At 44.3% G+C, this 25,435-nt stretch overlaps 2 protein-coding genes across 8 annotated transcripts in view; both read right to left on the minus strand.

Annotated features, from left to right (window-relative positions):
- The window catches only part of GCNT4 (glucosaminyl (N-acetyl) transferase 4), a 29,076-nt gene extending 21,000 nt beyond the window's left edge, over positions 1-8,076 (minus strand). Inside the window, exon 1 of one of the 7 annotated variants that reach the window (XM_053223999.1) lies at positions 7,903-8,076. The gene's annotated coding sequence lies outside the window, so the exon portion shown is untranslated. Of the gene's footprint in view, positions 1-6,441; positions 6,651-7,025; positions 7,166-7,414; positions 7,548-7,902 lie in introns of those variants that run through there. The other 6 variants (XM_027039973.2, XM_053224002.1, XM_027039999.2 and 3 more) reach the window with 6 other exon arrangements.
- A 13,305-nt stretch (positions 8,077-21,381) lies between these two features.
- ANKRD31 (ankyrin repeat domain 31) overlaps positions 21,382-25,435 on the minus strand; it is a 135,181-nt gene continuing 131,127 nt past the window's right edge. Inside the window, 1 exon segment of the mRNA XM_053224024.1 lies at positions 21,382-21,932. Coding sequence (XP_053079999.1) covers positions 21,787-21,932 — 146 coding nt within the window. The 3' untranslated portion in view covers positions 21,382-21,786.

Below are 25,435 nucleotides of genomic sequence, written 5' to 3' on the forward strand. Positions count from 1 at the left end.
CTACTGTGTGCCCACCATGTGCCAGGGAGGCACTATGTTAGATTCTGGAGAGATAATAGAAACTGTCCTGCCTGGAGGGATTCAGAGAGAAATAAATAGCGAGGTCCCAAGAAATCCCAAGTTACTTCGGTACCTCTGAATTTTATTGTATAATCTCTCAGAATTATAATCACCAGGTAGCATGTACAAATGATTTTTATTCAGGGATTTTCCTGGCACAGTGTTAATTATATTTCCTTCCTTTTAAGGATCTCTTCTCTGGTTCCACATCCCCTTCCTTCAGCTCCACGATCTCCGTATTATTCCATTAGTACTTTTTCATGGTCTAGTCTCTGGAACTTAATTTGTGTTTGCCTTGAGCGTCACTCCACTTCTGTCTCCTGACCCCTCGGATACTATATCCAACTCTGTCTGCCTGAGAGTATGGCGGGGTGCTTGCTGGGATGGCTGCAGGAAGAAAGAACCTGGTGGAATAGGGTGGCTGGGCAGAGAGAGCCCCTCCTTGCTGCACCCAGGCGTTACGTGGGGGTGTGGAGAAAGGACACGACAATGCAAATATTCCAAATATGCCACCATGATGCAGGGGAGCAGAAGGAAGAGAGAAGGAAGGCTGGCCGGCACAGGAGCTACGTCAGGCTTTGCTCTTCCTGGTCCTGGGCACAAGTGGCCACCCTCTGCTGCAGTCTGAATGAGCTGTTGTCACTGGCTGTCTGGATCTGGAAAACGACCAGGAGAAATACCACGGTTTGCAGAACTTTTAGAAACAGGTCCAACCTATCCAAGAGCAGACAGGCTGACTGTCTGAGCCTGAACACAGACAGGAAACTCTCCTCCAAAGGGACCACCTCATCTGTTTGCCCCTTAACTAGATGAGGAAAGCAACAGAAGGGACTGGGGAAGGAAGAAAAGCAATCAAAGAGGTAGAAGTCCAGAGTATTCATAGAGATTGCCTTGAGGTTACAAAGAACTCCCTTATCACCAGGCACTTTTGTTTTGTTTGCCATGGCAAGAGAGCACATCACATCAAAAGGCGTTTGGTAGCATCTTGGATGGGAAAGCAGGCTTGAATTTTATGGACATCTTTGCAGTTTGGTTTAAAGCTAGTCTTTCAGTGCCCGGGGAAAGTACGTGGGAGAGGGCTTGGGTAGGACTGGATACGGATCATGAATGATAGCACATTGTTGGATTCCAGGCACTCTTTCATGCTCTAGCAACCATGGCTAAAAGCATTCTTGCCATAAAGTTGTTCTGCTTTTTACATTCTTTTTTTTAAATTGTTTTTTAATGTTTATATTATTTATTTTTGAGAGAGAGAGAGAGAGAGAGAGAAAGCAGGGGAGGGGCAGAGAGAGAGGGAGACAGAATCTGAAGCAGGCTCCAGGCTCTAAACTGCCAGCACAGAGCCCAACGTGGGGCTCAAACTCATGAACGGCAAGATCGTGACCTGAGCCGAAGTCAGACGCCCAACCGACTGAGCCACCCGGGGGCACCTGCTTTTTACATTCTTAAACTTTGTGCAATTAAAGTATCAATTATATTCCTTTAAAAGCCATATATGGACAAAATTCTACATTAAAAAATTTTTAAATAACCTGAATCTCTTTGCTAAAATGTAAGCTTTAGCACAAAACCCTCTTCAAGTCTAGAGCTTAGTGGTGGTTGTGAGGGGTGGGGTGAAGGAGAGGGAAATGACAAGGCACAATTATTGCTTCCTATTATTTTGAAATATCTGAATCCATCCTAATCTGACTATAAAGAAGCTGAAATTTACCTCTGTGTCACTTACAGAAAACCCCCTAAGCTGACAGTATAAACAAATCAGGACAACAAGAACAGTCATGGAGCTCCTGACCTTAAGCTGCCAGTGACTATAAGGGGTGCGGGGTAGGGGGACATGGAGGCTGGAGTCAGAGAAGATGGTCCTCTCATCCTCTCCCTCTCTCGGAGCAACCGCATGGGGACGCTTCAGAGCAGCTGTAATTTAAACCAAACAACGATGGGCTGACGACAGTTCTTCTGATGTCAGCCCCACAAGGACTGCAAAAGATGCCAAGTTTTTAAGCCTCATTAACCGTGAGGAAGGCCTCTACCAAAGCTACTCACATTGTTATTAATTCCTCTGGCCAGGACATCAGCAGCCAGATCAGCAGAGGACATGAAGGTTTATACGAAAGAGGACAGAAGGAGGATCCAAACAGATTTGGACAGACTTGAATCCAGCAAGATGCAATCTAACGTCAGTACCAAGACCAGCGCTTAGGTCCAAGAAATTAACTGCACTCACAGCAGATGGAGAAATGGGGTTTAACAGGAGCATCTGGAGAGAACAGTTCAGGGTTTGGCGGACTGTATGTCTGGGGGGAGTGACAGTTTGTTGGGGATGAGACTGCCAAAAGATTTTTTTTTTTAAAGGCAGCAGATGCAAACCAACACCCAAATCAGTGTGGTTCTGGGAAGCATGAGAACCACAGGGCTGCACAACCTGAGAGCTTAGAGGGCCCTCAGGAAGCATCTTCCCCGGGGTTAGACCCTGGGGCGGAGGAAGGGATGGGTTTGTGTCTGGGTACAACCCCCCACAAGGACACTGACCAGCAGAAGTTAAGCAGAACAGTGAGAAGCTCGTGAACACAAGAGGGAAACGGAAGGTCGAGACTGAAGAAACAAAAATTCAAGAAGAATGAAAGCTGGCTCCAAATATTGAAACACAGGGTGCTGGGCCCCATCCCCAGAGGTTCCCATTCAGCAGATCCGGGTGGTCTCGGAATTTGCATTTCTAAGTTCCCAGGGGAGGCTGACAGTGGCTGGTCCAGGGACCATACTCTGAGAAACAAAATTGTAATTCAGAAAAAAACATGTATGTATTTCTGAGATTTTACTAAGACACAGTGGCCATTCCCCAGCAAGTCCAAATTAGGGATAATTTATTGGTTTTAAAACCCCACATATTGGGGCACCTGCGTGGCTCAGTCAGATAAGTGTCTGACTTCAGCTCAGGTCATGATCTCATGGTTCAGGAGTTCGAGCCCCATGTTGGGCTCTGTGCTGACAGCTCAGAGCCTGGAGCCTGCTTCAGATTCTGTGTCTCCCTCTCTCTCTCGGCCCCTCCCCTGCTCACCATCTGTTTCTCTCTCAAAAATAAATAAACATTAAAAAAAACACACATTTATTTTTAAGATTGTGCTCTTTTTAAAATTTTATGTTGCTGAACAGAAGTTTCACCTTTACTTCTGACCCTTAGCATTTCTTATTAGTTCAGCTTCATAGAGCAAAATTCTGTCTCTCTCTCTGCTTCATTTCTTGCATTTTACGTAGTGGGCAGTCTCCTTCTGGTATTCTTCCATGCATCCTGTCCTGATGTATTATATTCGGCGGGTCAAGCCTCATTACATATTAAAATGTGACCTGCTTTCATCAAATGGTATCTGGCTTCCCACATCTGCTAAAATAGTAAATACTGATCCAGTCCGTTCCCCCCAAAAGCCCACACCGAGCCCACCGTGCCCAGGGGCCCATTAGATTTCAAACCAGCTGCATTCAATTCCCGATTAATTTTTATTTGATCTTATATACTTGAAGCTTTAGCCTTTCGATCCCAGTAGGAAAATTACCAGCATATGGAATGCATATACAATGACATGCAAAGCAATGCAAATTAATACAAAACATACACTTCTAAATTGCTTGGGAAAAGTCTGTAAGCTTCGACATTGATATTATCTGCTTTGCTTCTCTACCGTCTGGCGAGCAGTGACCAGATTCTTTTATTACAGTTAATTTTATATGGTACCTAGCACCTGACACTGGTTAGCCTATTAAATGGAAGGTGCCCCTGTCCGGGAGTCAGGCAAACGGGATCCTAGCCTGAACTTGGCCACTATTCGGTTCTATGGCCTTGTACAAGTTCTCCCAATTCTCTGGTTCTCAGATCCTACATCTGGAAGTAATGAGGTGATATCATCCTAAAACCGCCAGCACTAAGGCTTACAGGCCGCACAATGCACACATCGTGTACACGTTGTGCGTGCGGGATGCACACGTGCAATCCTCACCACAGCCCATGAGAAGGTACAATCAAGCGTGCGCCCCGTCCATGTGGTGTCATTTCAGAGGCCAGGAAACTCTCATGCGTAAGCAAGGGAGCAGAACAGCCAGAACTGGCCTCAGCAGTATCGCTCCAGGGGCCACTCAGTGGAGCTGCTGCTCTGTTGCCCCATTTCCAGCTGTGTTACTACGAAACATTAAGTTTGCATGATTCACGAAGTCAAAGTTCACATCTCACAGTCATACGTGCTTCAAAGTACTGTTTCTGTGAGATGCTGAGAGTTACGGGAGTTCGATGCCAAAATGCCAGCCCAATCAGACTGTATTCACCTGAAGGGACTCCAGTATCTTCGTTCCATCCCTTTCACGTATTGTGTGTGAAGCTCCCTCATCTCACAAAAGCCATCCCCCTTTCCCTCCTCTCACCTGAGGAGTGGCTTCCAGGGAGGCAAGCGTGGAGGCTACTGCCAGTCCTCAGCCCGCAGCGCGCCCCGCGGACCGGGCAGGTGCTCGCTCCCATGTGTGAGACGCGCCCCCCTGGCTCTCACCTCCCCCCATGAAGGCAGGGGCTCTGTCCCAGGTCCACACCCCTGCCCCGGCCACCCCAATCGTCAGCACAGGTGACGCCTACTCCACTGGAGCATCAGCCAGGGTCTCAGACTCAACCAACCGAATATATCTTTCCTCCAAAACCTGCCCCTCCTCTAATGTTTCCTTTTTTATGAATGGCAGCAACATCTGCCACAACCTGGAGAGAATCGCCCTGCCCTCTCCATACAAAAGTCGTCACCAAGTCGCTCCAGAGTCTGCCTTGAATGCAAGCACTTGCTGCCACGGCCTCAGCCCAGCCCAGACCCCCAGGCCTCTCAGACCCTTGGAACAGCCCTGTTTACCTTCCGGGTACCTCAGATCCATTCTCACACAGCAAACCTAGTCTTGTTTTGTTTTGAATGCAACTCTCACCAGGACACTCTCAGGTGTGAAACTGTCCAGAGGATTAATTCCACAAAAGGGCCCCAAGGCCTGGCATCATGTAGCCCTGGCACCTGCTCACCTCACCTGTGCCACCCTCCCTTCACATCAAACTGGACCTCTCCATTCCACAAACTCTCTGCTAGTCCTTGTGTCTCAGGGCACGCTGCTCCCTGGGCAGGGAGAATGCTCCTTTCCCCCTTCTCTTCCGTGCACTTAGTGGACACCACTCCCACTCATCCATGAGGCCCACCTTAAATCTCCCCCAGAAGGCCACCTGCCTCTTTCCCAGACTCAGCACATCTTCCCCCTTCCTCCCCCCACCGCAAAAGCACACGGCACTGGCCAGACCTACAGTAAGGTCTCAACAAATTTGGATTGATGAATTGACTTTTCAATCCGGCATCACATAATCCCATTCTCGTGCTGCTTTCTTCCACTTCCCAGCCTAAGAAGGAAATCCTTTCTTTGAAGGAGACACAGTTTACTTCTGGTAGGGGCCCTAAGATAAGCCCCAGGTTACCAACCAACCTAGCAGCTGCAGTATTCAGTGATTTTCAAGGGAGAAAACAGAAGCTGGGCACAGTCATGTACATTCCCTACTTCCTCACCCCCCACCCCCCACTGCAGCCATGATCTGCATTCATTCAAAGTCACATTGATAACTATTTACTGCCTGCCTATCTTGAGGGTACTTACTTGGCATGGTGCTATCAAGTGCCGACTTTGACTTATTCCCCAATTATGCCATTCACTCCTACCTACCACGGTGCTGATAACTGTGGCATTTAGCAAATCACTTTGGAATGCGTTAACTCTGGAATGAGTACAAGCAATAAACAGGAAGGAACCCTGCTCCTCATCCCCCCCTCCCCCAAATTCTTCTATCAGCTTTCCGAACTCCGGACCACACAACCAAATTCTTTGGCTATTGTTTCTCTGCTAATAAAAGAGGTAATTTAACAGCATCTTAATCCGTCATTTCTCAGACAGTATTGGATTCTTGGAAAGTACAGCACAGAAATGTTCCCTGCCATCATTCATTTATTTTTAAAGATTTTACTTCCTCAAGACACTATCAACGAAGGCTGTCAAAAGGGACAGTTAGGTTCTAAAATGCCTTAGGCTGATAAGTGGTTTGATAAGGGCACGCTTCATGCATGTAAGATCAAAAAGGGTGACTTCTATGTCTACCAACTCTCACGGGATACTTAATATTAGCCCTAATTCCCTTAATATTCTGGGTTGTTCCTCTTCAACTGTACAGACGAGAAGAGGGAAGGGTAAGGGTCTGAGGGCTAACACCACCTCTTCGTGTGCCCAGGTAAGGGGGCAAATCACAAGCTTCCCGTGCGACAACAACCCGGAAAACCTCCCCAAGACCGAGAACTTGGTTCTAAAAGTACCAGGCAATACCAGCTCACTCACGCCGTCAGTCTAAGTAAAGATGGTAAACTGACTCGAGAGTCCAGACCTCTTGGCTTGGATCCCCGGAGGCTCCAAGCCTGCCTGAGCGGCGCGGCCACCTCGCAGGGGGGACGTCCTGGTCAGCTCTGCGGCATGAAAACTTGACCTTAAAAAGCAACGAAGCTCGTCCCTGTGGAGGGCATCGCCAGGAGGTCCGCCCCACAGCTTGCGATCTCCAAACTGGTGAGACCTCACCCCACCCCACCCCTCCCCTCCGCCCCAGAGCGCCCAGTGCTAACGGACAAGCCACTGGTGCAGCCCATCCCGGAGCGCCTCGCCCCTCTCCCGCCCACGCGCTTCCCGCCTACCAGGGACGAGGACGCCAGGGACCCGAGTCTCGGGCAGCGTCGCCGGCGGCGCTGGGGCTGCGGTGAGGCTGGAGCGCTGGGGGGGGGGGGGGGGTGGGGGGAGGGGGGGAGGGGGGAATAGCCGGTGTCGCGCCCCCTCCCCCTTGGCGCCCCTCGCCAGAGCGGCCCTTGTGCCGCGGGACGGAAACTGCGGGTCCCCCGCCTCGGAAAGGGCGCGTGCCGGAGCCGCGTTCTCACCGCTCGGGGAGAGTCCGGGGAAACCCTGGTGCGGACACGCCGCGCGGGTTCCCGAAGTTGCGGCGTCTGCGAGTGCCGAGGCGGGGTCACCCGCAATAGACCCCGACTCCATCTCCGCCCGCCGGGTGCCCGCGCCCTTCCTCCCGGCACCCGCTAGGCGCGCAGCCAGGCCGGGGCTCAGCCCGGGATCCCGCTGCGGCACCCCGTGGTCGGCGTCCCCGCCCCCACCCCCCCGAGAGCAACGCGGCGCCCAAGTTTTCCCTAGCGGGAAAGTCAAAGTCTCGAGGAGGAGAGGGTCCGGCCGTCCCGGCCACTCCGTGGCTGGGATCGGAGCCCTGCACCCCGGCCCCGGCCGTTCCTCGCTGGCCTGCGTGGCCAAGTCGACTTACGAAAGGGAGCAGGGGAGCCCCGGACGCGGGGTCCCCGCGGCTGCAGAGGCCGTCCGGGAGGGGGCCGCGAGCTGAGCTCCGGGCTCCCAGCCCCTCTGCGGCGGCGGCGGCGGCTCGCTCCCGCCTCCTCCCCTTTCGCCAACTCGGCGGCGCGCCCTGCTAGGGAGTTGCTTTCCCTCGGCCGGGGGTGGGAGAGCGCCGAGCGGCCCCCGTGACGTGGAGGAGAAAGGAGGAGCGCCGTCGCCGCGCTCCCGCAGCGGGAGCTCCCCGCCCCTGCACTCCGGGGTCCCCGCTCCAAGCTTGGGACAAAGTTGCGAGGCGCGCGCGGCGCGCTCCGCTCCGGCCGAGCCGCGCGGCTCTGCGCCGCTGCCCTGAGCGTCATCCAGGTTCGGGTGCCTCCCCGAGTTAAACAGACAAGAAATCCGAGGTCCGGGGAGCCAAGAGACTTGCCCAAAGTCGCTCAGAGGGCGGTGACAAAGCAAACTTACATCTGCGACTCCTTGCTTTCCCCCAAGGCTGTGCTCTGTGAAGCTCGGGCCCTGCAGGATTTGTTTGCCTCGCTCTCATTGGTGAGACTGGGACAGTGTCCCACGCAGCCGGGAGAAATATCTAGGAACAGCGTGGGAAGGTGGAGCTTTATGGCCAATAAATAGGGTACAAAGTTGTTTTCCGTCAGTGCCTACATGCCAAATAGACACTCCAAGGCTTCCTTTTTACCCGAGAAAGCGGGGCGGGCTGGGGGTGGGGGGGTCGGTGAGGGCGTCAGGCCTTGAGGGCGTGGGATCCGGTACCAGTCCTGATCCCGGAATAATTGAATGAAAGCAAGCTCAGACCTACTTAACCAACTAAGAAATATCTACAGCTTGAAATATACTAATTTTTGGAAGTGGATGTGATGCAGGCAGGCCAGTCTGAGGACACGGGAGGGGGGCCCCAAAGGACGAGCCAAAAGGATCCTTGGCTTCGGGCAGGATAGAAATCACATGTGAAAGGTTTATGGAATAGCGGGAGTGACCGAGAATAGCAGAGGGAGTGTCTGGGAGACTCCAAAGGGGGAATGAGTCTAGGGGTTGCTTTGGGTTAGGGATTTATATTGGAAAGGTGTCCAGGGTATGTGTTCCTTGAGGATTCCAGGAGAGGGGCCAAAGGCACATGACAGGTGAATATTAGGTGTTATTTTAGAAGGTCCGCGGTGTTGATGCCAGCGTCAGCCCAGATTTGATTGAAGCTAATGTCCTGGAATGAGTTTGGGATCTGGCTCTTTTTAGATGTTATCCGGTGTCTGAGAACTTAGGACAGAACTCAGAGAATAACTTTCTTATTTCCCCCTTGGAGTGGGAACATAGCTCCTCTGGTTTATGCAAACGCAAAAAATAGAACATGAGTAAATGGGGCCTAGCAGAAGAACAGCAGAGATGGAACCTTTCTAAAAATGGAGTCCCTTCCGTTTCCCTATCTCAGATGCTTTATCTGTGCTGGCAGTTGTCTACTTCCAGAAGTCTCCTGCAGCACTCCTGTTCCTTTTAGGGCCAGAGGCTCCTAGGGCCTGACTTTTAGAACAGGAGGCCTACGAGGCAAGTCAGTCACAGCTGGTTTGCTGTTTCCTTCAGTGTCAGTCCGTGTTGACTAAGGGCTTGCCATATGCCTGGTTGGTGGGTGGAGAGCCAGATAAGACCAGACTCTGACACCCAGTGAATCCCAACTAGGGAGCACTGCATAAGAATCCGTATCCTTTACTCCCAGGATCTAGAGTCTGTCCACAGTAGTAGAGACTCTGAGACTACTCTGCCTCTTAAAAACTTCTCTGTGCCAGGGGAGCAAATACTTCAAGATCCGTTTTGCAGGCACTTTCAAGTAAATGGCCAGCTTTGCACTCATCTCCTTTTCCCCAGTGGGACCTCCTTTTTCTGCAAGAGTCACTAAAGATCAGGTAATTCACTCTGCTTGTCTCCCCCGTCTGCACACGAAGAAGATGATGATAAAAACAAGTAAGGCTTCTATCATCCATCTTGGGTGCTATTCTAAGATATCTATACAGACTCCTTTAATCATCACAAAGTTACGAAAGAGGTGCCATTTCTATTCTGATTTTATAGATGACAAGAGGGAAGCAGGTGAAGTGAAATAAGTTGCCAATAAATGGAAGAGCCAGAACTCAGACCCTGATGGGCTGCCCCAAGTATCCATGCTGTTAACAGCTGAGGAGACTGAGGCCTCTGAGACTGGGATTTGAATGGCCCACCGGCCCACACCAGCCCCCACTCGCACCACCGAAGCTTCTGGTTATCTCAAGCAAGGGGCGTTACGAAAGCCACACTCACAGAATTCCTCCCAAAGAGACCAGTTTTCTTATTCTGAATATATCCAGTCAAAAGTGGTTATCCAGGGGCATCTGGGTGGCTCAGTCGGTAAAGGGTCCAACTTCTGCTCAGGTCATGATCTTGCAGTTTGTGAGTTAGAGCCCTGCATCAGGCTCTGTGCTGACCTCTCAGAACCTGGATCCTGCTTCAGATTCTGTGTCTCCCCCCTCTTTCTGCCCCTCCCATGCTTATGCTCTGTCTCTGTCTCTCAATGATAAATAAATGTTAAAAATTTTTTTTTAAAAAGTGGGTATCCATTCACTCACTTGCTCCCCTGTCTCCAACTCCCAGATCAACCTACTTACTAGTCATAAAGCAAACTGTTTCTATGATGGGACCTTAAAAAACACCTTTAGCATAAAGTTTGGGCACGTTGTTTTGGATTGTTCTATATTCAGACCATGCCCATTCTCTCCCTGCCCTCTCTATTCACTGCCATCAATTAGTCCCTTTCCTTAAAACAGTGCCCCAAGTCTTCCAAAAGCTGATTGTCCAAGGCTGGATGGTGGCCACGGAAGGTCTCTGCTACGCTGTGCAGCACGCTCAGTATTCCTGTTAGTTTCCCAGAGCTGCCGTAACAAATTACCACGAACTAGGTGACTTAAAACAGTAGAAATGTATTCTTTCACAGTCTGGACCCAGAAGCCTGAAATTAAGGGGTTGGCAGGGCCATGCTCCCTCTGAAAGCTCTAGGGAAGAATACTCCTCTGTCTCTTCCTCGCTTGCGGTGGTCAAGGGCACTCCTTGGCGCTCCTCGGCTTGCAGAAACATCACTTCAGACTTTGTTTCCTTTACTACGTTAGCCTTCTTTTGTGTGTGTGTGTCTTCTCTGTGTCCAAATTTCTGTCTTCTTTAGGGTTATCGGACACTGGGTTTAGGACCACCCTAATCCAGTATGACCTCATCTTAACTTGATTACATCTGCAAAGACCCTATTTCCAAATAAGGTCAGGTCCACAGGTTCTGGGTGGACATGAATTTTGGGAGGACCCTATTCCACCAAGTACCAGCCCTAAAAGTCACTGTTAATGAAAATGTTTGCTTGAGCTAAGGAGGCAAAGAGTTATAAATCACAGGGTCTCTCCTCCAAGTAAGACATTGTACTTACAGACATAGTCCCTGTACCCAGAAGATCAATAATCAACAGGACAGGAGATGCTAAGCGCCAAATGATGGGCCAAATGACAGCCATGCTCAGGAAGTCAGCCAAGGGGACACAGTCACTGAGGACACCACTAAAGCACATCACTCCGAGCAGAGGGCAATCTAAGCAGACCCTTGTAGGAAAGCAAAGATAAGTAAGGATAGCTTATCAAAAGCACAGCTGTGAGTGGGGAAGGCGTGCCTGGCAGAATTTTACTTCTGAAGTTTTACTGCAGAAATGAGAGGCTAAAAGGACACCTACCATATGGAGTATAAGAACATGGTAGATTATTTGGCCACAATAATGGTATGTTGCAATGCCATTGCAATTAGCACGCTTTAAAGTGCTCGTTCCTTTCATTAATTTCATTCGGTCTTTTTTTTTTTAATGTTCTATTTATTTTTGAGAGAGCACAAGTGGGAGAGGCAGAGAGAGAGAGGGATGAAGGATCTGAAGGGAGCTCTGAGCTGCCAGCACAGAGCTGGATGCTGGGCTTGAACTCACGAAACACATGATCATGACTTGAGCCGAAGTTGGATGCCCAACTGACTGAGCCACCCAGACGCCCCTCATTTGGTCTTTATAACAATCAGAGTGTCATCAGAGAAAAGGACATTATATCTTACATCTAAGGATCCTGGGGCTCAAAGGGGGCAAATAATTTGCTCAGGTCAAACAGCAAATCGGTTGTAGAATTGGTATGAAACACACTGGCCTCAATAGTCCTTGTTCAGGAATTTCCTTACCAAATGATGTTTCCCCCTGGGTGAGCCTTCCAGTACTGGCTGTGTTGTCCTTGGCCCAAGGAAAGCATCTGAAGAACAGGGTAATCCTGTAAGAAATGAAAAGCCTTCCTAAAGCCATGTGAATTCCAAATTGGAATTGTGATAAACCTCCCCCAGACATCTGAATTGGTTTCACTAAACCTTCTGAGTATTTTTGGCTGTATTAAAGAATCTCCTTTGGCCTTCTAGAAACATAATAGGATACAGTGGCCTTCTGAGAAGCTCAGCTGATTACCTCATGAAAATAGAAGTTGGAGAAGTTGAGATGTTGGATACAAAAGGCAACAAATTACATCACAAAATGGTAAGCTGACAAAAACTGATAATCACAATTTCGTGTTGGATCTCACCAGTGTGGAGTCGTGCGCAGATGACCAGATCTTGGCATGTTTGAAAGATTTTCCACTAAGAATCTGTAGCTGTGGCAAGCAGCTGGAAGTAAGCAGAAAGTCTAACCTTGGGCTGAGTATCTGATGATTGATGTGTATTTTCCTGGATTTTCCTTTACTTAGTAATCAGGGAACTTGCTGTATCCTCTGCTGGCTGTGTTTAATGGTATGTTTAAGGATGAAATGCTTTTGAATCTAGTGTGATTCACTGAGTTCTTACCTGTGCAAAGTGCTACACTGGTTGCTACAAGAGAATACAAAAATATAAGAGACAGTCCCTGACCTTGAAGAAAAGCCCATATCATTTAGGAGAGATGAGACGTAGAGATTAAAAATGGTATAAGTGGGGCTGCAATGATATTCTCAGCAGTTTCTCATCAATCAGTTGTCTGTTCAGATGCAACTTCTCTTGCCACCCTTTTTACAACAATGGCTTCCTGTACCTCCATATCACCTTCTAGCCCTTTATCTTGCTCTCTGGCCTTTATGACATTTGTCACTATCTGAAATTAATTTCTTTGCTTGTTTACTCTGCTCCTAGACAGAGGACATGGAATTGTCTCATTTTTTGGTGTATTCCTAGCAGCTAACAACAATGCTGGGCACATATTTGGTGCTCATTAAAATTTTCCAGACAAATGAATGAAGTACATATTAATCAACTGAAAATGGGCCAAGATAAGTTGAATTAATGTAGTGTTTCCCACATTTGACTGATAAAACTTATATGGGCACTATCAAAATTTTTTTTGTGAAGATTTTGATTCAGTAAGCCTGGAATGGGGCCCAGGAATCTGTATTTTTAAGAAGCATCCCAAATGATTCTTTTAGTGGGACAAGTTTCAGAAACACAGGATTAATGCAGTGATTGATGCATTGATGGTGGTTGGAAAAAAAAAACAAAACTGAAGTTACAAGATCAGTTTCCAAAGATCAGTGGCTGCTCACTGGAATCACCTGGGAGAGATTTAAAAAACCCTGTGGGTGCCTGGGTGGCTCATTTGGTTAAGCAGCCTACTCTTGATTTCAGCTCAGGTCAGGTACTCATGGTTAGTGAGTCAGCTGTGTGGACAGCACAGAGCCTGCTTGGGATTCTGTCTCCCCCTCTTTGCCCCTCCCCCCACATGGGTACGCGTGCTTGCTCTCTCTCTCTCTCTCTCTCTCTCTCAATAAATAAATAAACTTACAAAAAAAAAAAATCCCGACAGCCTAGACACTACTCCAGATCAATGAAACTAGAATCTCTTGGGATGAGGCCTAGATTTGGTCTGGGTTTTAACATTCATCAGGTGTTCCTAATAAATATCCAAGACTGACAATCCCCTGAGATCTGCAGAAATATTTTATAAGTACTCCATGTATATTGCTAGGTTGTGGTCCAGTGGCTTCCAGCTTATTGTGTCCCACAGCTAGAATCCTTGATCTCCTAGTCTGGAAGAAACACATGCAGACACTTACACAATAACCCAATTTGGGGAGAACTATAGTAACTTTTTGCTATTGTAAAACATGTTATTGGGGCGCCTGGGTGGCTCAGTTGGTTAAGTGTCTGATTTCGGCTCAGATCATGAGCTCGTGGTTGGTGGGTTCGAACTGTGTGCTGACAGCTCAGAGCCTGGAGCCTGCTTCCAATTCTGTGTCTCCCTCTCTCACTGCCCCTCCCTCGCTTGCATTCTGTCTGTCTGTCTCTCTCTCTTAAAAATAAACATTAAAAAAATTTAACAAAAAAGGTTATTTAAAGCAACAACTGAATAAAATCTCATATACTTCATGGCCAGAGAAAAAAACACATACAATATTTTGAAGGTGAGAAAGCCAACGCCCCTTGGGCATAGCCTAGATGGTTAGAATGAGTCATAGAGAGTAAAAATGCTATGCTTATAATAAAATGGGAGAAAACAGGGGCACCTGGATGGCTTAGTCAGTTAAGCGTCCGACTTTGGCTCAGGTCATGATCTTACAGTGTGTGGGTTCAAGCCCCGTGTCGGGCTCTGTGCTGACAGCTCAGAGCCTGGAGCCTGCTTCGGATTCTGTGTCTCCCTCTCTCTCTCTGCCCCTCCCACACTCACAATCTCTCTCTCTCTCTCTCTCTCTCTCTCTCTCTCTCTCTCTCTCTCTCTCAATAAATTAAAAAAAAAAAAAAAAGGGAGAAAACGTAGGAGAATCCTGAGTTTCTCTTGGAGGCCTACAGAAAGGTGAGAGGTGGCCCAGGAAAGAGACAAAGGGGAAGATGTGGAAAGAGTCTATAACAGTGGTTCTCAATCTGGCTGCATATTAAAATCACCTAAGGTGCTTAAGAAATTACCGATCCCAGACTCGTTCTCAAAGATTTTCTGTATTAAGTATAGGGATGTAGTGTGTGTGTGTGTGTGTGTGTGTGTGTGTGTGTGTGTGAGATGCAGCAAGGTTGTTAATCACAGGTTCAGAGAGGGGAGCCAGGGCAACTTACCCCTCATAACAACAACAGCTATCATTTTTTTTTTTTATTTTTTTAACGTTTTTTATTTTTATTTTTGAGAGAGTCAGCACAGAGCCTGACTCTGGGCTTGAACCCACAAACGTGAGATTATGACCTGAGCCGAAGTCCGTTGCTCAACTGACTGAGCCACCCAGGCACCCTGACAGCTATCATTTATTGAGCAACCCCTCTGTGCCAGCCACAGTGGCTGATGCTTGCTTTATGCAGCTTACCAAATTGAATCCTCACGTACATCTGAGGAGGAAGGTACGGTGGTAGCTCCATTTACAGACAGGGAAACCTAGAGAGGGTCACAAGGTTCCCTAATTAGAGAGTGGCAGAGCTAGGATGTCGGCCCCGAGCCTGCTCTCATATCCACTATCTTGTCCTGCTTCAACCAAGGCAGGGTGTGATGAGGACGTCCTTAAGGAGAAACTCCCTGTGGCAGAGGTCATGTCCAGTCATTAAGTTTTGTGCTGTACTGTGCTGGAACTCCTTCCCCTTTATCACCAAGCCTTCCGGGAAGCCCCTGCTCCACAACAGCTGGGGTGGGTGGTGCTTTGGGGAAAGGACCAGGTGGGGTGAGATCAGTATGAGGCAGAGGGATGTGGGAGGTGGTGAGAGCATTAGTGGCTGAGAGCAGTGTCCAAGGACCAAGCTGACCAGTAGGCTGATGGAGTTTCATAGAAAAACAGCTACAGTAGAGAATGTAGAGAAACAGCAGCAGAGGGACCAAAAATGGGGCAGTGGCGGACTTTGCCCTGTGTGTTGACTGAGCGGCTCAAGTCTGTCCCCTTGGCTTCTATAGGAAAGGGACCTCCACCATTTTAGAGAGGGGCTCTCTGGGCTTGCGTTACGACACATAAAATAATTTGTGACAGAGAGCCAGGTTCTTCCACATTTGACTGTCTACTTACTTATTTATCCTGGATACCTTTTTTTTTTTTTTTTTTGGTTAAGTATCAAAATGTTCTTAAACCTCTCCATATCTACCACTAGCATTTCTGTTTCGGGGACATGTTTACACGAGGAAACCTAATTTTTGTTTTGTTCTGTTTAGTCATTTCGTAACAGTTAATGTGTAGGCATAATGAGCAGAGAACAAAAATGCTGTGCTGAGGTGAAGATGTTGGGTGATTGGCAAGTCTCACCCACCAGCTGGGTAACTTGTCTCACCACTTCCTGGCCTCCGGCTTTGAAGGACATGACCCAACTTCGTATCTCAGCCAGCCTGCCAGACGTCATGGAACTTTAAGGTGTCTTGTGAAAATCTAAAAACAGAAATGTTAACTGCTTTTGCTTTTAGAAATACCACTATTTACATTACAGCTTCAAATGTTTGCATCTGCCGTTCCTACTTTAAAGTCCCTGGCAAAGTAGCCTAAATGAAAGAATGTGAAGTAACAAATATGTCCACGGAACTTAAGGTTAACCATGCAGACTGTACTCAGGGCTTAAATAGAGACTGAGGCAAGCTGATCTGACATGGCCTCAAATTCTGTTCTTCTTATTTAGGTCCATAAAAGAATTATGGATGTGAGAACGTTATGATTAAGTTTAAGCAGAAGCTTACTGTATTTCTTGGCTTTAACAAGTTTAAGAATGATATAGCCCTGGTATCCTTCTGTGAAATAGGCTTCAACATAAATGTGCTGAGGAGAAATAGGAGAGGGTGTCCAAAGAAATACACATGGTGGGTATGTGCTGTTACCCCTCATGGAACTGGGAATCCAAAGGGACTTAAAAGTCCAGGTCCTCTGGGCACATGCATTCATTTAAAAACAACAGGACAGTTTCCCATGAAAATTGAGTTTGGGCAATATTTCAGATGAATAAGCTTTACTCATTCTTTGTACTGGAACTCCCTAGATTGAGAAAGAGAGAGCCCAAGAACAGATACCAATGTGTTCATATTGCAACTCATCCAGTAAGACTGCTGCATTCCATTTGCCACTTATGTCTCCGTCTGCCATGACTACCTGTCATTCACTGAAGTGAGCAAATACTGACTCCCTCAGAGTGTGTAGGAGGAAGGAGTCGATACGGTCGTCATCACTCAAAATGATGTCAATACTCTTGTAATCATTTTGTACATATATAATCAGGCAAATACTTTTGGTTGAGAGAGAGGAAATATATGGTAGCTGACAGCATGAGTTCTGAAGCCAGATTATTAGGTTTGAATCCCAGCTTTACCACTTGGTAGCTGTGTGACTTTGGGCCAAGTTACTTCATTCTGTCCCTCAGTTTCCTTATTTGTAAAACGGGGAATAATATCTCTGCCTCATAGGGTGTGGTGAGGATTAAATGAGTTATTACATTGAAAGTGGTTAACAATGACTGGTACATATTAAGTGTTCAATAAATATTGCTCTTAGCCCAACTCCTCCCCCTCACACATATGTTTGGTGTTTTTGTTCGTTCGTTTGTTTGTTTGTTTGTTTTATTGACAGATTCTGGAATCCGTACAACTGACTACTCTCCTGCACATGGGCAAATCCTTTTTCCTCTCAACCAATCAAGTTAATCCTACTTCCCAGGCCAGTGACTAGTTTACAAACGGGCAGATGGTATAATTCTAGCCAATGAGACACAATGTCCCCGGGTGGTCGTGGTGCTCGGAAAAGATGTGCATTGGAAGAAAGTTATTTCTGTTCTTCTTCTAATGAGGCTGTTTCTACATGTACACCTCCTGTAATAGCCCAGCCATCTTGGCACTGTGAAGGGAGCTGGAAGAAAGATGGAAACAACAGTGACAATGTTGCGTTGAAGAATTAATGAAGTCTAAAGTTTCTACCTCTGGACTCGTTATAGGAAATAAATTTTCCTTATTGTTTAAGCCATTTTTGAGTAGAGTTTTCTATTATTGTACCTGAAACCTTCTAACTGGTTGATATTTCTTGAGCATCTAGTATGTTTGAGATATTTTATGGAAATAAGGTATAAATCTCTAAGCCTGATGTCAACAAGTTTTCCAGCTATTTGCAGGGAGATGAACTACGAGAACGAAAAACACCAAGCTGTAAATATTCGGTGCTTGGATCAGGGTGGTCTGAGAAAGCAATACATGAGGTCATATATGAGGAGAGGGCTCAAAGAGTAAAGAACACATAGATGGGCAGAAGAGAGAGGGAATATTCTAGGTAGTATAAACAAATGTATGGGAGAGTTAGAGATTGCATTAACTTGCTCAGAGCGCCATTACAGAATACCACAAACTGGGTGGCTTAAACAACAAAAAGTTACTTCTCATAGTTCTGGAGTGTAGAGATCCAAGATCAAGGATTCAGCAGTGTTGATTTCATTCTGAGCCCTCTGTCCTTGGTTTGCAGATGGCTGCCTTCTTGCTGTGACTCACGTAGTCTTTAAAAAAAAATTATTTTTAATGTTTGAGAGAGAGAGAGAATGAGCAGGAGAGTGGCAGAGGGAGAGGGAGATACAGAATCCAAAGCAGGCTCCAGGATCTGTGCCGTCAGCACAGAGCCTGATGTGGGGCTCGAACCCATGAACGGCAAGACCATGACCTGAGCCAAAGTTGGGCGCCCAACTGAGCCACCCAGGCACCCCTCACATTATCTTTTATTTGTACATGTGCATCTCTGTTATCCCTCAATGTGTCCACATTTCTTCATAGAAGTACAAGAGATTGTATGAAGACCTACCTTACTGCCATATTTTAATTTAATCACCTCTTTAAAGGCCCTATTTCCACATATAGTCACATTTTGAGGTCTCAGGGGTTAGGACTTCAACATATGAATTTTGAGGAGACACAATCCAGCCTATAATAGGGACAAAGAAAGAATGACTTGCTTTGAAGAGTGAGTCAAGGACTGGAGATTATTGGCAGATGAAGCTCGAAGGTTACGTTAGGACCGGAGAGTCGGGGGACTGGAATGTTGGGCCTAGATTTTACTCTTGCAGCAGCAGGGAAGGAAAAGAGATCTTTAAGAATAATTTGGCACACTGTGCATGTTTTATAAAGAACTGGGTGAGGGAAATGGGGTGGATTGCTGTTGCACATAGTCTAGATATGCACTGATAAAAGTACTGAATTCAGGGAAGTAAGGTGGAGGGAAATGAACGAAAGAGAAACTGAGAAAAGAACAAGATGTATGCTTGGACATTCCCAGCAATCAGACCCGTGGAGTCTGTGCCATAGTAATTCAACTCATAAAAAGAAATATGATTTTATCATAATAGGATGGTGAGGTCTGGGACATTGTGGTTCCAGCTTCCTAACAGGACTGACTACCTGTCTGAAAGGGAATAGGCTTCTTTGTTGAGTATGGAGTATCCTAGAGGTGGTCAAGAAGTTAATGTTAGAGAAAGGATACAAATATCAGGTAGAAGACTGGATTGTTAGCTATTCTTGGAGGTCCCATACATGGCTTAAGGCCAGAAGCTTCAGGGTTTCATTTAGAACTCAAAATAGCCAAAACATCTAGCAAACACTCCACACTGTTGTTTTCTCACGGGGATGATCTGGGGTATCCATAGCTCTCTGAACTCCAGACCCTTTTGTTGTTTAGTTTGGACAAGACTCAGCATGCCTCAAGGGCACTGGGGATTATGTTAGTTACCAGTTGGTAGATACATTCTTAATGGGCTTAGAAAATTAAGTTTAAGAATTTGACCATTAAGATGAAAACTCAGAATTTTAAGTTCTTGTACTATCAACTTAGAATGTATGACTTTTCTAAATTGTAATCACTAAACAAAATACCTGCTTAAGTTATTCTTTAAAAACTTTTTTTAAGTTTCAAAAGAAGCATGTGTTGGTTTTTTTTAAGTTGAATCTACACTGCAAAAGCATCCTTCCACCCTTCCTAGTCCAACTCTCTGAAGGGCAGACACTACAAATTGTTTTTTTTCTGGCATTCCAGAGCTTTTACTCGACATACCTGCACCCCCCCGCCCCCATGCTCATTATCTACAAGTACACATTTCATGACTCATCAAGTATATGTCACACACATAATATAAATACATGCATATTTATTGGCTATAAAAATTATATACACACTCAAAGGCACATTTTTTATTCAACACAATCAGGACTTGCATTAACCACTACCTATCAATGTGAATTTTTTTCATTTATATATATAATTTCTCATGTTAGTACATATATTTGCAAATGAGTCATGTTTTAAACATTTCCTTAAATAACAAAAGCCAAATAGGCCACCTCATGTACATTATTCAAGATTTAGGGGCACCTGGGTGGCTCAGTTCATTAAGCATCTCTTGGTTTCAGCTCCGGTCATGATCTTACAGTTTCATTAGTTTGAGCCCCACATTGAGCTTGGGATTCTCTCTCTCTCTGTCCCTCCCCCACTCACTGTGTCTCTCAAAATAAATGAATAAACTTAAAAAAAAAAAGATTTACAAAAATAGGGAGGCCTGGGTAGCTCAGTCGGTTAAGCATCTGGCTCTTGATTTCAGCTCAGGTCATGATCTCACAGTTTGTGACATCGAGCCCTGTGTTGGGCTCAGCGCTGAGTGTGGAGCCTGCTTGGGATTTTCTCTCTCCACCGCCCCTCCCCCCTCCCCACCATTCCCCTGCTTGCGTGATCTCTCTCAAAATAAATAAATAAATAAACAAACAAACAAACATTAACAAAATTCTATAATGTTAAAAAAAAGAATTAGAAAAATATGGTAATCTGAAGAAATGATAATAGCGTAAGAAACTTTTTAGTTCTCAAATATTACGACATGTAGGGGTAGTCTAACCTGAACATTTTCAATGGACTCTCACAAGAAGAAAAATGATCCAAGATGTCTTTACACTTTTATTAATATGCAAACCTTTCCAGGTGCTTCCTTTTCAGATATTTAAAATTTTTACTTGAACAAGAACACACGCATGGTATGCATTTCAAAAGGTGCCAAAGAGCACAGGTGGTTCAGAGTCCCCCTTTCTTCTCAGTTCACTAGCCCCACGATTTTTCTTCCCACAGACAACTGTTAACCAGTTTCCCATGTATTCTAAAGATATTTATGACTCTATACATTTAAAATAAGAAAATATCAAAAAAGCAAGATTGTATCTCCCAAAGTCTAACACTTATGAGAGTAATTTTTATCACAGTTTGGTTCCTCTACCCAGATGACCCAAGCCACAGAGTCAAAAAGCTTCTTTGGGTGCCTAGGTTAATGACAGGCAAAGAATAAGATGGCAATCACAGGATTAAGATAGACCCTTGAGGGGTGCCTCGATGGCTTACTGGTTGAGTTGGACTCTTGATTTTGGCTCAGGTCATGATCCCAGGGTCAGGAGACTGAGCCCTGTGTTGGGCTCTGCACTGGTGTGGAGCCTGCCTAAGATTCTCTCTCATTCTGTCTCCTTTGTCCTTCCCTCATGCACACATGCATCCTCTCTCAAAAAGACAGACAGACCCTTGAGAACTCTTGCCAAGTTTCCTTTTTTAAATTTATTCAGGGGAGGGGGGGACAGAGACAGAGAGAGAATCCCAAGTAGGCTCTGTACTGACATGGTGGCTCTATCTAAGGGATCCTGAGATCATGACCTGAGCAGAAATCAAGAGTCAGATGTTCAACCAATGTGCCATCCAGGTGCTCCCCAAGTTTCTTATAAAAATCTTTCTTACAAAAAAAAAAAAATAAAAATCTTCATGACAATGTAGCAAAAGGTTAAGTATATCCTATTTAAAATAATCAGCCACCAAATCAACATTTGATTCATTTTTTGTTCTAAGACTTACCATAGTTACAGTTTTATCTATGCTAAATTTTATGAAATTTAAAATAAACCTCTTTCATAATTTTATATTTTGGTCACAAGATAAGTTCCAAAGTAAATGGGGGAAGGTACCAGGACATTAAGTTCTTGTTTTAAGTAGATACACTTTAGCCTGGCCTTTTCAGGACCATTTATCAATCTTTTTTTAATCCTTACTTCCCTTTAGTTAACTGTTATTTATACAAAGGTAGAAGTATTGACTGAAAGATGAGTTTTACATTTATGTTAATAAAAAGCCAGAGATTCAATGTGGTTTAATTCAAAAATGCCTTTATTACAATGGCAAAAAAGTATTTTATCTAACTACAATAGTTTGAGTTCTGTTTTTTCTTACAATAGTAAACACACATCTTAAGTAGCAACTCATAAAGTGTGTATTAAAATAGGCCCTCCGGCCCATATAAGATAAAATATGAATGTGGCTTAATAATATGAACAAATACCCATTAAATTAAGAAAACAAGGTTTTAGAATGTTAGCTCTTCGCATTCCACATAGAACTTCCAATGTTGATCCATTATATGGCATGGGAGAAATTCTTGATCGCTGATTAATAGAACTTCTTTTATTTGCAGATAATGTGGGATGCTTTGCATTGACTCTCTGGAAGTTCCTATTTAAAGAAGAACCAACAAATTAAACCCTATTTTTAAAAAAATAGTATTTAAATTTGCTTATTATAAATCTTAGACCCTAGTCAAGTCTACTGAGCACAAAATGAGATTTCTGACCAAGTCATAATTCACTCACTCCATTTTCCATACCCAAGATAAAGCTATATATCAGCATTGACTTCTTGGGAAAAAGAAGCCTGTCTGCAGTATAAAACACCAAGGCAAGAAAAGGATGACTGCAGCTTCTGAAGGTGGTTATATAAACCCCTCTGTGCCATAATTTCCAGTAAATTGAGAATGAAACAGTAGTGAGGACTAAATGGGATAATGCATGTCAAATGATTGGCTACTGAGTAGCATATAGCAAATACTCAATAAATATAAGCTGCTATTATTATCGTTATTTCTTACTGAAAATAGTAGTAGGCTGGAAGACAGATAATCAGTTTTCTAGGCCACACAAACTTGTGTTGTCTCATGCAAGTTTTATGGCTTCTCCGGCCCAGTACAACTCGGAAAATAGCCACAGTGTGAACATTTGGCTCTTCTCGTTCCTCCTCGTCCCCAAAAAAGACCGCACAGCTAACTAATGAACCATTCTACTCATGCAAGAAGTAGGAAGAAACCCATTTTCCTCAAGCGAGATCACCAAATATTAGATATTCTGCACAAGTCTCCTTAAACTGAATTGCTAGCTTCATCACTAGGCAAAAGGACAGGCTCATGCACCTATTCATGTTATCTAGTGGCCTAAATTAGCACTTCAAAATGACAAGCTAATTAGTTAGGTTAAAAATAATTTTAACTTTAACTTTTCTTTCTCCTGTAACATTTTAAAAAATTCCCTTAATAGATCGTAAGTAAAAATAATCAGACTCATCATTTTAACTGATAGTTCACTCCTCAAACATCACTAACCTACGTACTCCTTTCATTCAACCCATGTTACCTCTCTGGTTCTCAGTTTCATCATCTGTAAAATAGGTCCAAGACTAGATGATATAGAAATTTCACTTCTTTGCTTACTCTAGTTATAAATGGAAATGAATATATATATATCATTTTCCCTTTGATTGGAATTATACTTCTTGTTCAGAAGTGTATATATATACATACACATTCTCATTCTGAACAAGAAGTATAATTCCAGTCAAAGGGAAAATGATTAGGAATTATTTTAATAGATTGTAAAAGTACATCTGCTATAGTTACACTGGGTAAAAAGTCAATTACAGCTATTTAAATACAAAATTCAATGCCTTTTTAAAATAAAAGGATTCTAAAGGCTAAACATGGTGGTAGAGTATTAGGTGATTTGATATTTAAAACTAAATTAATAGTATGAGATAGATTTAGATTGATAAGATCAAAAGCCATCTGTGAAAACTATACTGAAATCAAGAAACAGACTTGGACATTATATTTTGAAGTTTAAATTATTTAAGCCCTTTCTTTATGGGAAAATAAATTTTATACGTGGTTTCTTAAGCTGAACTGGGTTTGAGACAGTTGACTTTATATGTAAAGTGTTCATGTTTTTTTCTGTGTTGTACAGACATCAGGTCTGGAGTTTTACTAATAAGAAACTCATCAAAGGCCTAAGGTATGTAAAACATTCTGGCAGAGGGCCTGGCACACGGCAGGTGCTCAACAGATAAATTAGTTTTCTTCTCTTTCCTCCCCTATCAGTGGATATATATCCTCCACTTTAAGAATTAGGTCAAAGTTAATCATGATACTAGGATGAAAAAAATTATGATTAAAGTAATGAAAAACAATTAAGAATCATCAACAGGAGCTGAAATAAACACCTTCTGCTCTGTTATCAGACACCCATCTTCCTTAGGTGTTTAAGTTTGAAGAAGTTCTTAACCACATAAAACAGAAGCACCTGTGAATGTTTGTGCTCTCTCTGTTACACATACTTTTACAGAGCAATGAAGCACAGTAATAGCACTGGAATGAACAAAACACTTTCTTTAAAGTAATTTATTTACAACATATTATCGGTAGGTCAAGGACAGTTTTTAGCAAAATCAAAAAAGAGTCTATTTTTTTTCTGAAAAAGCATGTTCTATTTTCAAATGAAGAAATGATGAAAGAAAATGATATAACTAATATGCATTAAATGATGGCTTGGGAAAAGAAAGACTTCAGGAGATACTCTTTTTTTCTTAGATGAATACATTTGACATAATTTTCTTTGAGTGTTTTACTACTGTGCTGACAGGGGACATAGATATATATAAGTAAGATTGGCTTTCTGAGTAAGTAATGAATTGTGATCTACATTAACAGATTTTTTTTAAGTACTGTAAAAAAGATTGATATGTCTGTACACAGTGATCACAAATTATGTAGAAGTTTGGGAATGTTCATTTTTTCCTTCCAATTTATTCTGAAATATCAGTGAAGATTTCCTCAATAACACAGAAGAGAAACTACAGCCAAGTAGGCAGAGGCTTAGGAGGAAGTTGTGAAATTTCAAGGGAAAATGCACCATAGATTCACTCCATTTTATAGCTTCTAAGGACTTCAGTGATACATATATATCAGGATTTCACCAACAGAATTTCATTTTTTAAGGCTGGTGTTTGTATGATTAAAATCTTTAAAAAAAAAATTTTTTTTTACATTTATTTATTTTTGAGAGACAGAGCCAGACAAAGTGAGAGTGGGGGAGGGGCAGAGAGAGAGGGAGACACAGGATCTGAAGCAGGCTCCAGGCTCTGAGCTGCCAGCACAGAGCCCGACACGGGGCTTGAACTCATGGAGGGCGAGATCATGACCTGAGCCGAAGTCGGACACTCAACCGACTGAGCCACCCAGGTGCCCCTGATTAAAATCTTTAATTACAAATAGCATATACCTTCAAATCTGTTAATGTACCACATTCTAGCACTCTGGAGTCCACCAACACATTCACCTGAGTTATCAACTTGACTAGTTTTTGTGTGGGACTAAGAATAAAAGCTCTTCCATCATCTCTGATTCATTGGATAAAGTCTCAAAACAGCAAGATTAAAAACTTTTATCACTAATCTTCGTGACTCAGGATTTTTTTTTTTTTTTTTGAGAGAAAGAGAGAGGGATTGAGTATGCGTGTGCCCAAGTGGGACTGGGAGACGGACAGAGAGACTGGGAGACAGAGAATCCCGACACTGGACTCGATCTTATGACCGAAATCATGACCTGAGCTGAAATCAAGAGTCAGATGCTTAATCAAATGAGCCACCCAGGAGGCCCTAGGATATTCTTGATACCATGATTCCAAATGATATGAAGAAATAAATTAGTTATTCAGTTTGCTATTTGTCCCATGAAATGCTGACATCATCTGATTAAAGAGGTTTAGGAAATGTTACCAAAACTAAACAGATTTATTATTTATCATGAAGAGGGGGAAGTAGAAGGATATAGCTCTCTTTTAAGTATCTGGTTGAAAAAATGTGAAGGGCCATTAGTCTTCTATCTCACAGTCAGATGTCGAAAATTCAGATAA

The sequence above is a fragment of the Acinonyx jubatus genome, chromosome A1 (assembly GCF_027475565.1).
Source record: "Acinonyx jubatus isolate Ajub_Pintada_27869175 chromosome A1, VMU_Ajub_asm_v1.0, whole genome shotgun sequence".
In the NCBI taxonomy this organism is placed as follows: domain Eukaryota; kingdom Metazoa; phylum Chordata; class Mammalia; order Carnivora; family Felidae; genus Acinonyx; species Acinonyx jubatus.